At 38.1% G+C, this 14,847-nt stretch overlaps 1 protein-coding gene across 1 annotated transcript in view; it reads right to left on the bottom strand.

Moving 5' to 3' along the window:
* LOC123742542 (mastermind-like protein 3) overlaps window positions 1–14,847 on the bottom strand; it is a 247,543-nt gene that overhangs the window by 43,317 nt on the left and 189,379 nt on the right. Inside the window, exon 5 of the mRNA XM_082974052.1 lies at window positions 13,878–13,962. Within this exon, the coding sequence (XP_082830178.1) occupies window positions 13,878–13,962 (85 nt within the window). The remainder of the gene's footprint in view (window positions 1–13,877; window positions 13,963–14,847) is intronic.

Genomic DNA, 14,847 nt, shown 5'->3' with positions numbered 1-14,847 from the left:
GTTATCTTGGTACTGGTTGACCTGTAGGTAGGGGGGTGTATATAATATGTTATCTTGATACTGGTTGACCTGTAGGTAGGGGGGTGAATATAGTATATTAATATGTTATCTTTGTACTGGTTGACCTGTAGGTAGGGGGGTGTATATAGTATATAATATGTTATCTTGGTACTGGTTGACCTGTAGGTAGGGGGGTGTATATAGTATATAATATGTTATCTTGATACTGGTTGACCTGTAGGTAGGGGGGTGTATATAGTATATTAATATGTTATCTTGGTACTGGTTGACCTGTAGGTAGGGGGGTGTATATAGTATATAATATGTTATCTTGGTACTGGTTGACCTGTAGGTAGGGGGGTGTATATAATATGTTATCTTGATACTGGTTGACCTGTAGGTAGGGGGGTGAATATAGTATATTAATATGTTATCTTTGTACTGGTTGACCTGTAGGTAGGGGGGTGTATATAGTATATAATATGTTATCTTGGTACTGGTTGACCTGTAGGTAGGGGGGTGTATATAGTATATAATATGTTATCTTGATACTGGTTGACCTGTAGGTAGGGGGGTGTATATAGTATATTAATATGTTATCTTGGTACTGGTTGACCTGTAGGTAGGGGGGTATATATAGTATATAATATGTTATCTTGGTACTGGTTGACCTGTAGGTAGGGGGGTGTATATAGTATATAATATGTTATCTTGGTACTGGTTGACCTGTAGGTAGGGGGATGTATATAATATGTTATCTTGGTACTGGTTGACCTGTAGGTAGGGGGGTGTATATAGTATATAATATGTTATCTTGGTACTGGTTGACCTGTAGGTAGGGGGGTGTATATAATATGTTATCTTGGTACTGGTTGACCTGTAAGTAGGGGGGTGTATATAGTATATAATATGTTATCTTGGTACTGGTTGACCTGTAGGTAGGGGGGTGTATATAGTATATAATATGTTATCTTGGTACTGGTTGACCTGTAGGTAGGGGGGTGTATATAATATGTTATCTTGATACTGGTTGACCTGTAGGTAGGGGGGTGTATATAGTACATAATATGTTAACTTGGTACTGGTTGACCTGTAGGTAGGGGGGTGTATATAGTATATAATATGTTAACTTGGTACTGGTTGACCTGTAGGTAGGGGGGTGTATATAGTATATAATATGTTATCTTGGTACTGGTTGACCTGTAGGTAGGGGGGTGTATATAATATGTTATCTTGATACTGGTTGACCTGTAGGTAGGGGGGTGTATATAGTATATAATATGTTATCTTGGTACTGGTTGACCTGTAGGTAAGGGGGTGTATATAATATGTTATCTTGGTACTGGTTGACCTGTAGGTAGGGGGGTGTATATAGTATATAATATGTTATCTTGGTACTGGTTGACCTGTAGGTAGGGGGGTGTATATAATATGTTATCTTGATACTGGTTGACCTGTAGGTAGGGGGGTGTATATAGTATATAATATGTTATCTTGGTACTGGTTGACCTGTAGGTAGGGGGGCTGTATATAGTATATAATATGTTATCTTGGTACTGGTTGACCTGTAGGTAGGGGGGTGTATATAGTATATTAATATGTTATCTTGGTACTGGTTGACCTGTAGGTAGGGGGGGTGTATATAGTATATAATATGTTATCTTGGTACTGGTTGACCTGTAGGTAGGGGGTGTGTATATAGTATATAATATGTTATCTTGGTACTGGTTGACCTGTAGGTAGGGGGGTGTATATAGTATATAATATGTTATCTTGGTACTGGTTGACCTGTAGGTAGGGGGGTGTATATAATATGTTATCTTGGTACTGGTTGACTTGTAGGTAGGGGGGTGTATATAGTATATAATATGTTATCTTGGTACTGGTTGACCTGTAGGTAGGGGGGTGTATATAATATGTTATCTTGGTACTGGTTGACCTGTAGGTAGGGGGGTGTATATAGTATATAATATGTTATCTTGGTACTGGTTGACCTGTAGGTAGGGGGGTGTATATAGTATATAATATGTTATCTTGGTACTGGTTGACCTGTAGGTAGGGGGGTGTATATAATATGTTATTTTGATACTGGTTGACCTGTAGGTAGGGGGGTGTATATAGTATATAATATGTTATCTTGGTACTGGTTGACCTGTAGGTAGGGGGGCTGTATATAGTATATAATATGTTATCTTGGTACTGGTTGACCTGCAGGTAGGGGGGTGTATATAGTATATTAATATGTTATCTTGGTACTGGTTGACCTGTAGGTAGGGGGGGTGTATATAGTATATAATATGTTATCTTGGTACTGGTTGACCTGTAGGTAGGGGGGTGTATATAATATGTTATCTTGATACTGGTTGACCTGTAGGTAGGGGGGTGTATATAATATGTTATCTTGATACTGGTTGACCTGTAGGTAGGGGGGTGTATATAATATGTTATATTGGTACTGGTTGACCTGTAGGTAGGGGGGTGTATATAGTATATAATATGTTATCTTGGTACTGGTTGACCTGTAGGTAGGGGGGTGTATATAATATGTTATCTTGATACTGGTTGACCTGTAGGTAGGGGGCTGTATATAGTATATAATATGTTATCTTGGTACTGGTTGACCTGTAGGTAGGGGGGTGTATATAGTATATTAATATGTTATCTTGGTACTGGTTGACCTGTAGGTAGGGGGGGTGTATATAGTATATAATATGTTATCTTGGTACTGGTTGACCTGTAGGTAGGGGGGTGTATATAGTATATAATATGTTATCTTGGTACTGGTTGACCTGTAGGTAGGGGGGTGTATATAATATGTTTTCTTGGTACTGGTTGACCTGTAGGTAGGGGGGTGTATATAGTATATAATATGTTATCTTGGTACTGGTTGACCTGTAGGTAGGGGGGTGTATATAATATGTTATCTTGGTACTGGTTGACCTGTAGGTAGGGGGGTGTATATAGTATATAATATGTTATCTTGGTACTGGTTGACCTGTAGGTAGGGGGGTGTATATAGTATATAATATGTTATCTTGGTACTGGTTGACCTGTAGGTAGGGGGGTGTATATAATATGTTATCTTGATACTGGTTGACCTGTAGGTAGGGGGGTGTATATAGTATATAATATGTTATCTTGGTACTGGTTGACCTGTAGGTAGGGGGGCTGTATATAGTATATAATATGTTATCTTGGTACTGGTTGACCTGTAGGTAGGGGGGTGTATATAGTATATTAATATGTTATCTTGGTACTGGTTGACCTGTAGGTAGGGGGGTGTATATAGTATATAATATGTTATCTTGGTACTGGTTGACCTGTAGGTAGGGGGGTGTATATAGTATATAATATGTTATCTTGGTACTGGTTGACCTGTAGGTAGGGGGGTGTATATAGTATATAATATGTTATCTTGGTACTGGTTGACCTGTAGGTAGGGGGGTGTATATAGTATATAATATGTTATATTGGTACTGGTTGACCTGTAGGTAGGGGGGTGTATATAGTATATAATATGTTATCTTGGTACTGGTTGACCTGTAGGTAGGGGGGTGTATATAATATATAATATGTTATCTTGGTACTGGTTGACCTGTAGGTAGGGGGGTGTATATAGTATATAATATGTTATCTTGGTACTGGTTGACCTGTAGGTAGGGGGGTGTATATAATATGTTAACTTGGTACTGGTTGACCTGTAGGTAGGGGGGTGTATATAGTATATAATATGTTATCTTGGTACTGGTTGACCTGTGGGTAGGGGCTGTATATAATATGTTATCTTGATACTGGTTGACCTGTAGGTAGGCGGGTGTATATAGTATATAATATGTTATCTTGGTACTGGTTGACCTGTAGGTAGGGGGGTGTATATAGTATATAATATGTTATCTTGGTACTGGTTGACCTGTAGGTAGGGGGGTGTATATAGTATATAATATGTTATCTTGATACTGGTTGACCTGTAGGTAGGGGGGATGTATATAATATGTTATCTTGGTACTGGTTGACCTGTAGGTAGGGGGGTGTATATAGTATATAATATGTTATCTTGATACTGGTTGACCTGTAGGTAGGGGGGTGTATATAATATGTTATATTGGTACTGGTTGACCTGTAGGTAGGGGGGTGTATATAGTATATAATATGTTATCTTGGTACTGGTTGACCTGTAGGTAGGGGGGTGTATATAATATGTTATCTTGATACTGGTTGACCTGTAGGTAGGGGGCTGTATATAGTATATAATATGTTATCTTGGTACTGGTTGACCTGTAGGTAGGGGGGTGTATATAGTATATTAATATGTTATCTTGGTACTGGTTGACCTGTAGGTAGGGGGGGTGTATATAGTATATAATATGTTATCTTGGTACTGGTTGACCTGTAGGTAGGGGGGTGTATATAGTATATAATATGTTATCTTGGTACTGGTTGACCTGTAGGTAGGGGGGTGTATATAATATGTTTTCTTGGTACTGGTTGACCTGTAGGTAGGGGGGTGTATATAGTATATAATATGTTATCTTGGTACTGGTTGACCTGTAGGTAGGGGGGTGTATATAATATGTTATCTTGGTACTGGTTGACCTGTAGGTAGGGGGGTGTATATAGTATATAATATGTTATCTTGGTACTGGTTGACCTGTAGGTAGGGGGGTGTATATAGTATATAATATGTTATCTTGGTACTGGTTGACCTGTAGGTAGGGGGGTGTATATAATATGTTATCTTGATACTGGTTGACCTGTAGGTAGGGGGGTGTATATAGTATATAATATGTTATCTTGGTACTGGTTGACCTGTAGGTAGGGGGGCTGTATATAGTATATAATATGTTATCTTGGTACTGGTTGACCTGTAGGTAGGGGGGTGTATATAGTATATTAATATGTTATCTTGGTACTGGTTGACCTGTAGGTAGGGGGGTGTATATAGTATATAATATGTTATCTTGGTACTGGTTGACCTGTAGGTAGGGGGGTGTATATAGTATATAATATGTTATCTTGGTACTGGTTGACCTGTAGGTAGGGGGGTGTATATAGTATATAATATGTTATCTTGGTACTGGTTGACCTGTAGGTAGGGGGGTGTATATAGTATATAATATGTTATATTGGTACTGGTTGACCTGTAGGTAGGGGGGTGTATATAGTATATAATATGTTATCTTGGTACTGGTTGACCTGTAGGTAGGGGGGTGTATATAATATATAATATGTTATCTTGGTACTGGTTGACCTGTAGGTAGGGGGGTGTATATAGTATATAATATGTTATCTTGGTACTGGTTGACCTGTAGGTAGGGGGGTGTATATAATATGTTAACTTGGTACTGGTTGACCTGTAGGTAGGGGGGTGTATATAGTATATAATATGTTATCTTGGTACTGGTTGACCTGTGGGTAGGGGCTGTATATAATATGTTATCTTGATACTGGTTGACCTGTAGGTAGGCGGGTGTATATAGTATATAATATGTTATCTTGGTACTGGTTGACCTGTAGGTAGGGGGGTGTATATAGTATATAATATGTTATCTTGGTACTGGTTGACCTGTAGGTAGGGGGGTGTATATAGTATATAATATGTTATCTTGATACTGGTTGACCTGTAGGTAGGGGGGATGTATATAATATGTTATCTTGGTACTGGTTGACCTGTAGGTAGGGGGGTGTATATAGTATATAATATGTTATCTTGATACTGGTTGACCTGTAGGTAGGGGGGTGTATATAGTATATAATATGTTATCTTGGTACTGGTTGACCTGTAGGTAGGGGGGTGTATATAATATGTTATCTTGATACTGGTTGACCTGTAGGTAGGGGGGTGAATATAGTATATTAATATGTTATCTTTGTACTGGTTGACCTGTAGGTAGGGGGGTGTATATAGTATATAATATGTTATCTTTGTACTGGTTGACCTGTAGGTAGGGGGGTGTATATAGTATATAATATGTTATCTTGATACTGGTTGACCTGTAGGTAGGGGGGTGTATATAGTATATTAATATGTTATCTTGGTACTGGTTGACCTGTAGGTAGGGGGGGTATATATAGTATATAATATGTTATCTTGGTACTGGTTGACCTGTAGGTAGGGGGGTGTATATAGTATATAATATGTTATCTTGGTACTGGTTGACCTGTAGGTAGGGGGGTGTATATAATATGTTATCTTGGTACTGGTTGACCTGTAGGTAGGGGGGTGTATATAGTATATAATATGTTATCTTGGTACTGGTTGACCTGTAGGTAGGGGGGTGTATATAATATGTTATCTTGGTACTGGTTGACCTGTAAGTAGGGGGGTGTATATAGTATATAATATGTTATCTTGGTACTGGTTGACCTGTAGGTAGGGGGGTGTATATAGTATATAATATGTTATCTTGGTACTGGTTGACCTGTAGGTAGGGGGGTGTATATAATATGTTATCTTGATACTGGTTGACCTGTAGGTAGGGGGGTGTATATAGTACATAATATGTTAACTTGGTACTGGTTGACCTGTAGGTAGGGGGGTGTATATAGTATATAATATGTTAACTTGGTACTGGTTGACCTGTAGGTAGGGGGGTGTATATAGTATATAATATGTTATCTTGGTACTGGTTGACCTGTAGGTAGGGGGGTGTATATAATATGTTATCTTGATACTGGTTGACCTGTAGGTAGGGGGGTGTATATAGTATATAATATGTTATCTTGGTACTGGTTGACCTGTAGGTAAGGGGGTGTATATAATATGTTATCTTGGTACTGGTTGACCTGTAGGTAGGGGGGTGTATATAGTATATAATATGTTATCTTGGTACTGGTTGACCTGTAGGTAGGGGGGTGTATATAATATGTTATTTTGATACTGGTTGACCTGTAGGTAGGGGGGTGTATATAGTATATAATATGTTATCTTGGTACTGGTTGACCTGTAGGTAGGGGGGCTGTATATAGTATATAATATGTTATCTTGGTACTGGTTGACCTGTAGGTAGGGGGGTGTATATAGTATATTAATATGTTATCTTGGTACTGGTTGACCTGTAGGTAGGGGGGGTGTATATAGTATATAATATGTTATCTTGGTACTGGTTGACCTGTAGGTAGGGGGTGTGTATATAGTATATAATATGTTATCTTGGTACTGGTTGACCTGTAGGTAGGGGGGTGTATATAATATGTTATCTTGGTACTGGTTGACCTGTAGGTAGGGGGGTGTATATAGTATATAATATGTTATCTTGGTACTGGTTGACCTGTAGGTAGGGGGGTGTATATAATATGTTATCTTGGTACTGGTTGACCTGTAGGTAGGGGGGTGTATATAGTATATAATATGTTATCTTGGTACTGGTTGACCTGTAGGTAGGGGGGTGTATATAGTATATAATATGTTATCTTGGTACTGGTTGACCTGTAGGTAGGGGGGTGTATATAATATGTTATCTTGATACTGGTTGACCTGTAGGTAGGGGGGTGTATATAGTATATAATATGTTATCTTGGTACTGGTTGACCTGTAGGTAGGGGGGTGTATATAGTATATAATATGTTATCTTGGTACTGGTTGACCTGTAGGTAGGGGGGTGTATATAGTATATAATATGTTATCTTGGTACTGGTTGACCTGTAGGTAGGGGGGTGTATATAGTATATAATATGTTATATTGGTACTGGTTGACCTGTAGGTAGGGGGGTGTATATAGTATATAATATGTTATCTTGGTACTGGTTGACCTGTAGGTAGGGGGGTGTATATAATATATAATATGTTATCTTGGTACTGGTTGACCTGTAGGTAGGGGGGTGTATATAGTATATAATATGTTATCTTGGTACTGGTTGACCTGTAGGTAGGGGGGTGTATATAATATGTTAACTTGGTACTGGTTGACCTGTAGGTAGGGGGGTGTATATAGTATATAATATGTTATCTTGGTACTGGTTGACCTGTGGGTAGGGGCTGTATATAATATGTTATCTTGATACTGGTTGACCTGTAGGTAGGCGGGTGTATATAGTATATAATATGTTATCTTGGTACTGGTTGACCTGTAGGTAGGGGGGTGTATATAGTATATAATATGTTATCTTGATACTGGTTGACCTGTAGGTAGGGGGGTGTATATAGTATATAATATGTTATCTTGGTACTGGTTGACCTGTAGGTAGGGGGGTGTATATAGTAGATAATATGTTATCTTGATACTGGTTGACCTGTAGGTAGGGGGGTGTATATAGTATATAATATGTTATCTTGGTACTGGTTGACCTGTAGGTAGGGGGGTGTATATAGTATATAATATGTTATCTTGGTACTGGTTGACCTGTAGGTAGGGGGGTGTATATAGTATATAATATGTTATCTTGGTACTGGTTGACCTGTAGGTAGGGGGGTGTATATAGTATATAATATGTTATCTTGGTACTGGTTGACCTGTAGGTAGGGGGGTGTATATAGTATATAATATGTTATCTTGGTACTGGTTGACCTGTAGGTAGGGGGGTGTATATAGTATATAATATGTTATCTTGATACTGGTTGACCTGTGGGTAGGGGGGTGTATATAATATGTTATCTTGGTACTGGTTGACCTGTAGGTAGGGGGGTGTATATAATATGTTATCTTGGTACTGGTTGACCTGTAGGTAGGGGGGGTGTATATAGTATATAACATGTTATCTTGATACTGGTTGACCTGTAGGTAGGGGCTGTATATAATGTTATCTTGGTACTGGTTGACCTGTAGGTAGGGGGGTGTATATAGTATATAATATGTTATCTTGATACTGGTTGACCTGTAGGTAGGGGGGTGTATATAGTATATAATATGTTATCTTGATACTGGTTGACCTGTAGGTAGGGGGGTGTATATAGTATATAATATGTTATCTTGGTACTGGTTGACCTGTAGGTAGGGGGGTGTATATAGTATATAATATGTTATCTTGGTACTGGTTGACCTGTAGGTAGAGGGGTGTATATAGTATATAATATGTTATCTTGGTACTGGTTAACCTGTAGGTAGGGGGGTGTATATAGTATATAATATGTTATCTTGGTACTGGTTGACCTGTAGGTAGGGGGGTGTATATAATATATAATATGTTATCTTGGTACTGGTTGACCTGTAGGTAGGGGGGTGTATATAGTATATAATATGTTATCTTGGTACTGGTTGACCTGTAGGTAGGGGGGTGTATATAGTATATAATATGTTATCTTGGTACTGGTTGACCTGTAGGTAGGGGGGTGTATATAGTATATAATATGTTATCTTGGTACTGGTTGACCTGTAGGTAGGGGGGTGTATATAGTATATAATATGTTATCTTGGTACTGGTTGACCTGTAGGTAGGGGGGTGTATATAGTATATAATATGTTATCTTGGTACTGGTTGACCTGTAGGTAGGGGGGTGTATATAGTATATAATATGTTATCTTGGTACTGGTTGACCTGTAGGTAGGGGGGTGTATATAGTATATAATATGTTATCTTGGTACTGGTTGACCTGTAGGTAGGGGGGTGTATATAGTATATAATATGTTATCTTGGTACTGGTTGACCTGTAGGTAGGGGGGGTGTATATAGTATATAATATGTTATCTTTGTACTGGTTGACCTGTAGGTAGTGGGGTGTATATAGTATATAATATGTTATCTTGGTACTGGTTGACCTGTAGGTAGGGGGGTGTATATAGTATATAATATGTTATCTTGGTACTGGTTGACCTGTAGGTAGGGGGGTGTATATAGTATATAATATGTTACCTTGATACTGGTTGACCTGTAGGTAGGGGGGTGTATATAGTATATAATATGTTATCTTGGTACTGGTTGACCTGTAGGTAGGGGGGTGTATATAGTATATAATATGTTATCTTGGTACTGGTTGACCTGTAGGTAGGGGGGTGTATATAGTATATAATATGTTATCTTGGTACTGGTTGACCTGTAGGTAGGGGGGTGTATATAGTATATAATATGTTATCTTGGTACTGGTTCACCTGTAGGTAGGGGGGTGTATATAGTATATAATATGTTATCTTGGTACTGGTTGACCTGTAGGTAGGGGCGTGTATATAGTATATAATATGTTATCTTGGTACTGGTTGACCTGTGGGTAGGGGGGTGTATATAATATGTTATCTTGGTACTGGTTGACCTGTAGGTAGGGGGGTGTATATAATATGTTATCTTGGTACTGGTTGACCTGTAGGTAGGGGGGGTGTATATAGTATATAACATGTTATCTTGATACTGGTTGACCTGTAGGTAGGGGCTGTATATAATGTTATCTTGGTACTGGTTGACCTGTAGGTAGGGGGGTGTATATAGTATATAATATGTTATCTTGATACTGGTTGACCTGTAGGTAGGGGGGTGTATATAGTATATAATATGTTATCTTGGTACTGGTTGACCTGTAGGTAGGGGGGTGTATATAGTATATAATATGTTATCTTGGTACTGGTTGACCTGTAGGTAGGGGGGTGTATATAATATGTTATCTTGGTACTGGTTGACCTGTGGGTAGGGGGTGTATATAGTATATAATATGTTATCTTGATACTGGTTGACCTGTAGGTAGGGGGGTGTATATAGTATATAATATGTTATCTTGATACTGGTTGACCTGTAGGTGGGGGGGTGTATATAGTATATAATATGTTATCTTGGTACTGGTTGACCTGTAGGTAGGGGGGTGTATATAGTATATAATATGTTATCTTGGTACTGGTTGACCTGTAGGTAGGGGGGTGTATATAGTATATAATAGGTTATCTTGGTACTGGTTGACCTGTAGGTAGGGGGGGGTGTATATAGTATATAATATGTTATCTTGGTACTGGTTGACCTGTAGGTAGGGGGGGTGTATATAGTATATAATATGTTACCTTGATACTGGTTGACCTGTAGGTAGGGGGGTGTATATAGTATATAATATGTTATCTTGGTACTGGTTGACCTGTAGGTAGGGGGGGTGTATATAGTATATAATATGTTACCTTGATACTGGTTGACCTGTAGGTAGGGGGGTGTATATAGTATATAATATGTTATCTTGGTACTGGTTGACCTATAGGTAGGGGGGTGTATATAACATGTTATCTTGGTACTGGTTGACCTGTAGGTAGGGGGGGTGTATATAGTATATAATATGTTATCTTGGTACTGGTTGACCTGTAGGTAGGGGGGTGTATATAGTATATAATATGTTATCTTGGTACTGGTTGACCTGTAGGTAGGGGGGTGTATATAGTATATAATATGTTATCTTGGTACTGGTTGACCTGTAGGTAGGGGGGTGTATATAGTATATAATATGTTATCTTGGTACTGGTTGACCTGTAGGTAGGGGGGTGTATATAGTATATAATATGTTATCTTGGTACTGGTTGACCTGTGGGTAGGGGGGTGTATATAATATGTTATCTTGGTACTGGTTGACCTGTAGGTAGGGGGGTGTATATAATATGTTATCTTGGTACTGGTTGACCTGTAGGTAGGGGGGGTGTATATAGTATATAATATGTTATCTTTGTACTGGTTGACCTGTAGGTAGTGGGGTGTATATAGTATATAATATGTTATCTTGGTACTGGTTGACCTGTAGGTAGGGGGGTGTATATAGTATATAATATGTTATCTTGGTACTGGTTGACCTGTAGGTAGGGGGGTGTATATAGTATATAATATGTTACCTTGATACTGGTTGACCTGTAGGTAGGGGGGTGTATATAGTATATAATATGTTATCTTGGTACTGGTTGACCTGTAGGTAGGGGGGTGTATATAGTATATAATATGTTATCTTGGTACTGGTTGACCTGTAGGTAGGGGGGTGTATATAGTATATAATATGTTATCTTGGTACTGGTTGACCTGTAGGTAGGGGGGTGTATATAGTATATAATATGTTATCTTGGTACTGGTTGACCTGTAGGTAGGGGGGTGTATATAGTATATAATATGTTATCTTGGTACTGGTTGACCTGTAGGTAGGGGGGTGTATATAGTATATAATATGTTATCTTGGTACTGGTTGACCTGTAGATAGGGGGGTGTATATAGTATATAATATGTTATCTTGGTACTGGTTGACCTGTAGGTAGGGGGGTGTATATAGTATATAATATGTTATCTTGGTACTGGTTGACCTGTGGGTAGGGGGGTGTATATAATATGTTATCTTGGTACTGGTTGACCTGTAGGTAGGGGGGTGTATATAATATGTTATCTTGGTACTGGTTGACCTGTAGGTAGGGGGGGTGTATATAGTATATAACATGTTATCTTGATACTGGTTGACCTGTAGGTAGGGGCTGTATATAATGTTATCTTGGTACTGGTTGACCTGTAGGTAGGGGGGTGTATATAGTATATAATATGTTATCTTGATACTGGTTGACCTGTAGGTAGGGGGGTGTATATAGTATATAATATGTTATCTTGGTACTGGTTGACCTGTAGGTAGGGGGGTGTATATAATATGTTAACTTGGTACTGGTTGACCTGTGGGTAGGGGGTGTATATAGTATATAATATGTTATCTTGATACTGGTTGACCTGTAGGTAGGGGGGTGTATATAGTATATAATATGTTATCTTGATACTGGTTGACCTGTAGGTAGGGGGGTGTATATAGTATATAATATGTTATCTTGGTACTGGTTGACCTGTAGGTAGGGGGGTGTATATAGTATATAATATGTTATCTTGATACTGGTTGACCTGTAGGTAGGGGGGTGTATATAGTATATAATATGTTATATTGGTACTGGTTGACCTGTAGGTAGGGGGGTGTATATAGTATATAATATGTTATCTTGATACTGGTTGACCTGTAGGTAGGGGGGTGTATATAACATGTTATCTTGGTACTGGTTGACCTGTAGGTAGGGGGGTGTATATAGTATATAATATGTTATCTTGGTACTGGTTGACCTGTAGGTAGGGGGGTGTATATAGTATATAATATGTTATCTTGGTACTGGTTGACCTGTAGGTAGGGGGGTGTATATAGTATATAATAGGTTATCTTGGTACTGGTTGACCTGTAGGTAGGGGGGGGTGTATATAGTATATAATATGTTATCTTGGTACTGGTTGACCTGTAGGTAGGGGGGGTGTATATAGTATATAATATGTTACCTTGATACTGGTTGACCTGTAGGTAGGGGGGTGTATATAGTATATAATATGTTATCTTGGTACTGGTTGACCTGTAGGTAGGGGGGGTGTATATAGTATATAATATGTTACCTTGATACTGGTTGACCTGTAGGTAGGGGGGTGTATATAGTATATAATATGTTATCTTGGTACTGGTTGACCTGTAGGTAGGGGGGTGTATATAATATGTTATCTTAATACTGGTTGACCTGTAGGTAGGGGGGTGTATATAGTATATAATATGTTATCTTGGTACTGGTTGACCTGTAGGTAGGGGGGTGTATATAGTATATAATATGTTATCTTGGTACTGGTTGACCTGTAGGTAGGGGGGTGTATATAGTATATAATAGGTTATCTTGGTACTGGTTGACCTGTAGGTAGGGGGGGGGTGTATATAGTATATAATATGCTATCTTGGTACTGGTTGACCTGTAGGTAGGGGAGGTGTATATAGTATATAATATGTTACCTTGATACTGGTTGACCTGTAGGTAGGGGGGTGTATATAGTATATAATATGTTATCTTGGTACTGGTTGACCTGTAGGTAGGGGGGGTGTATATAGTATATAATATGTTATCTTGGTACTGGTTGACCTGTAGGTAGGGGGGTGTATATAATATGTTATCTTAATACTGGTTGACCTGTAGGTAGTGGGGTGTATATAGTATATAATATGTTACCTTGATACTGGTTGACCTGTGGATAGGGGTTTCTCTGACCCTGGACCATCTGTCTGGGGAGATGCTGCTGCTGCTGCTGCTGGAGCTACAGAAGAAGAACAGACAACCACATCACTTCCTGTACAATGTCATCACATCCTGTTCCATGACATTTCCCGCTGTCCCACTGGAAAGGTAAAATAAAGGCCAATTCAATCAACCTGCAGCCAAAAAGCACAGGCTACAATCACCTGGGACAACCATGACACAGCAATACAATCAGTACAATATGCCTAACCCTTCACATGAACAGTTTTCACATCAAATGTTGATCTCTGTTTGTTGTCAAACTAACTGTAACAACCTGTTATAAATAGATAGTCTGGAGCGTGTATAATGTCAGTCAATATACAATGTTCATTTAGTGCACAACAAATATTCACGAAATGTTGATCTGTTTGTTCTCAATCTTCAATCAGTGTCTGTAAGGTTAATAATCCAGTATATATAACTATAGTCTGTAAAGTTAATAATCCAGTATATATAACTATAGTCTGTAAAGTTAATAATCCAGTATAAATAACTATAGTCTGTAAAGTTAATAATCCAGTATATATAACTATAGTCTGTAAGGTTAATTCTAGTAATCAGTATATATAACTATAGTCTGTAAGGTTAATAATCCAGTATATATAACTATAGTCTGTAAAGTTAATAATCCAGTATATATAACTATAGTCTGTAAGGTTAATAATCCAGTATATATAACTATAGTCTGTAAGGTTAATTCTAGTAATCAGTATATATAACTATAGTCTGTAAGGTTAATAATCCAGTATATATAACTATAGTCTGTAAAGTTAATAATCCAGTATATATAACTATAGTCTGTAAGGTTAATTCTAGTAATCAGTATATATAACTATAGTCTGTAAAGTTAATAATCCAGTATATATAACTATAGTCTGTAAAGTTAATAATCCAGTATATA

This window comes from Salmo salar, chromosome 04, assembly GCF_965601325.2.
Source record: "Salmo salar chromosome 04, fSalSal1, whole genome shotgun sequence".
Lineage (NCBI taxonomy): Eukaryota > Metazoa > Chordata > Actinopteri > Salmoniformes > Salmonidae > Salmo > Salmo salar.
The sequence above is the reverse complement of the archived record's forward strand: the minus strand, read 5'-3'. Positions and strand labels throughout refer to the sequence as shown.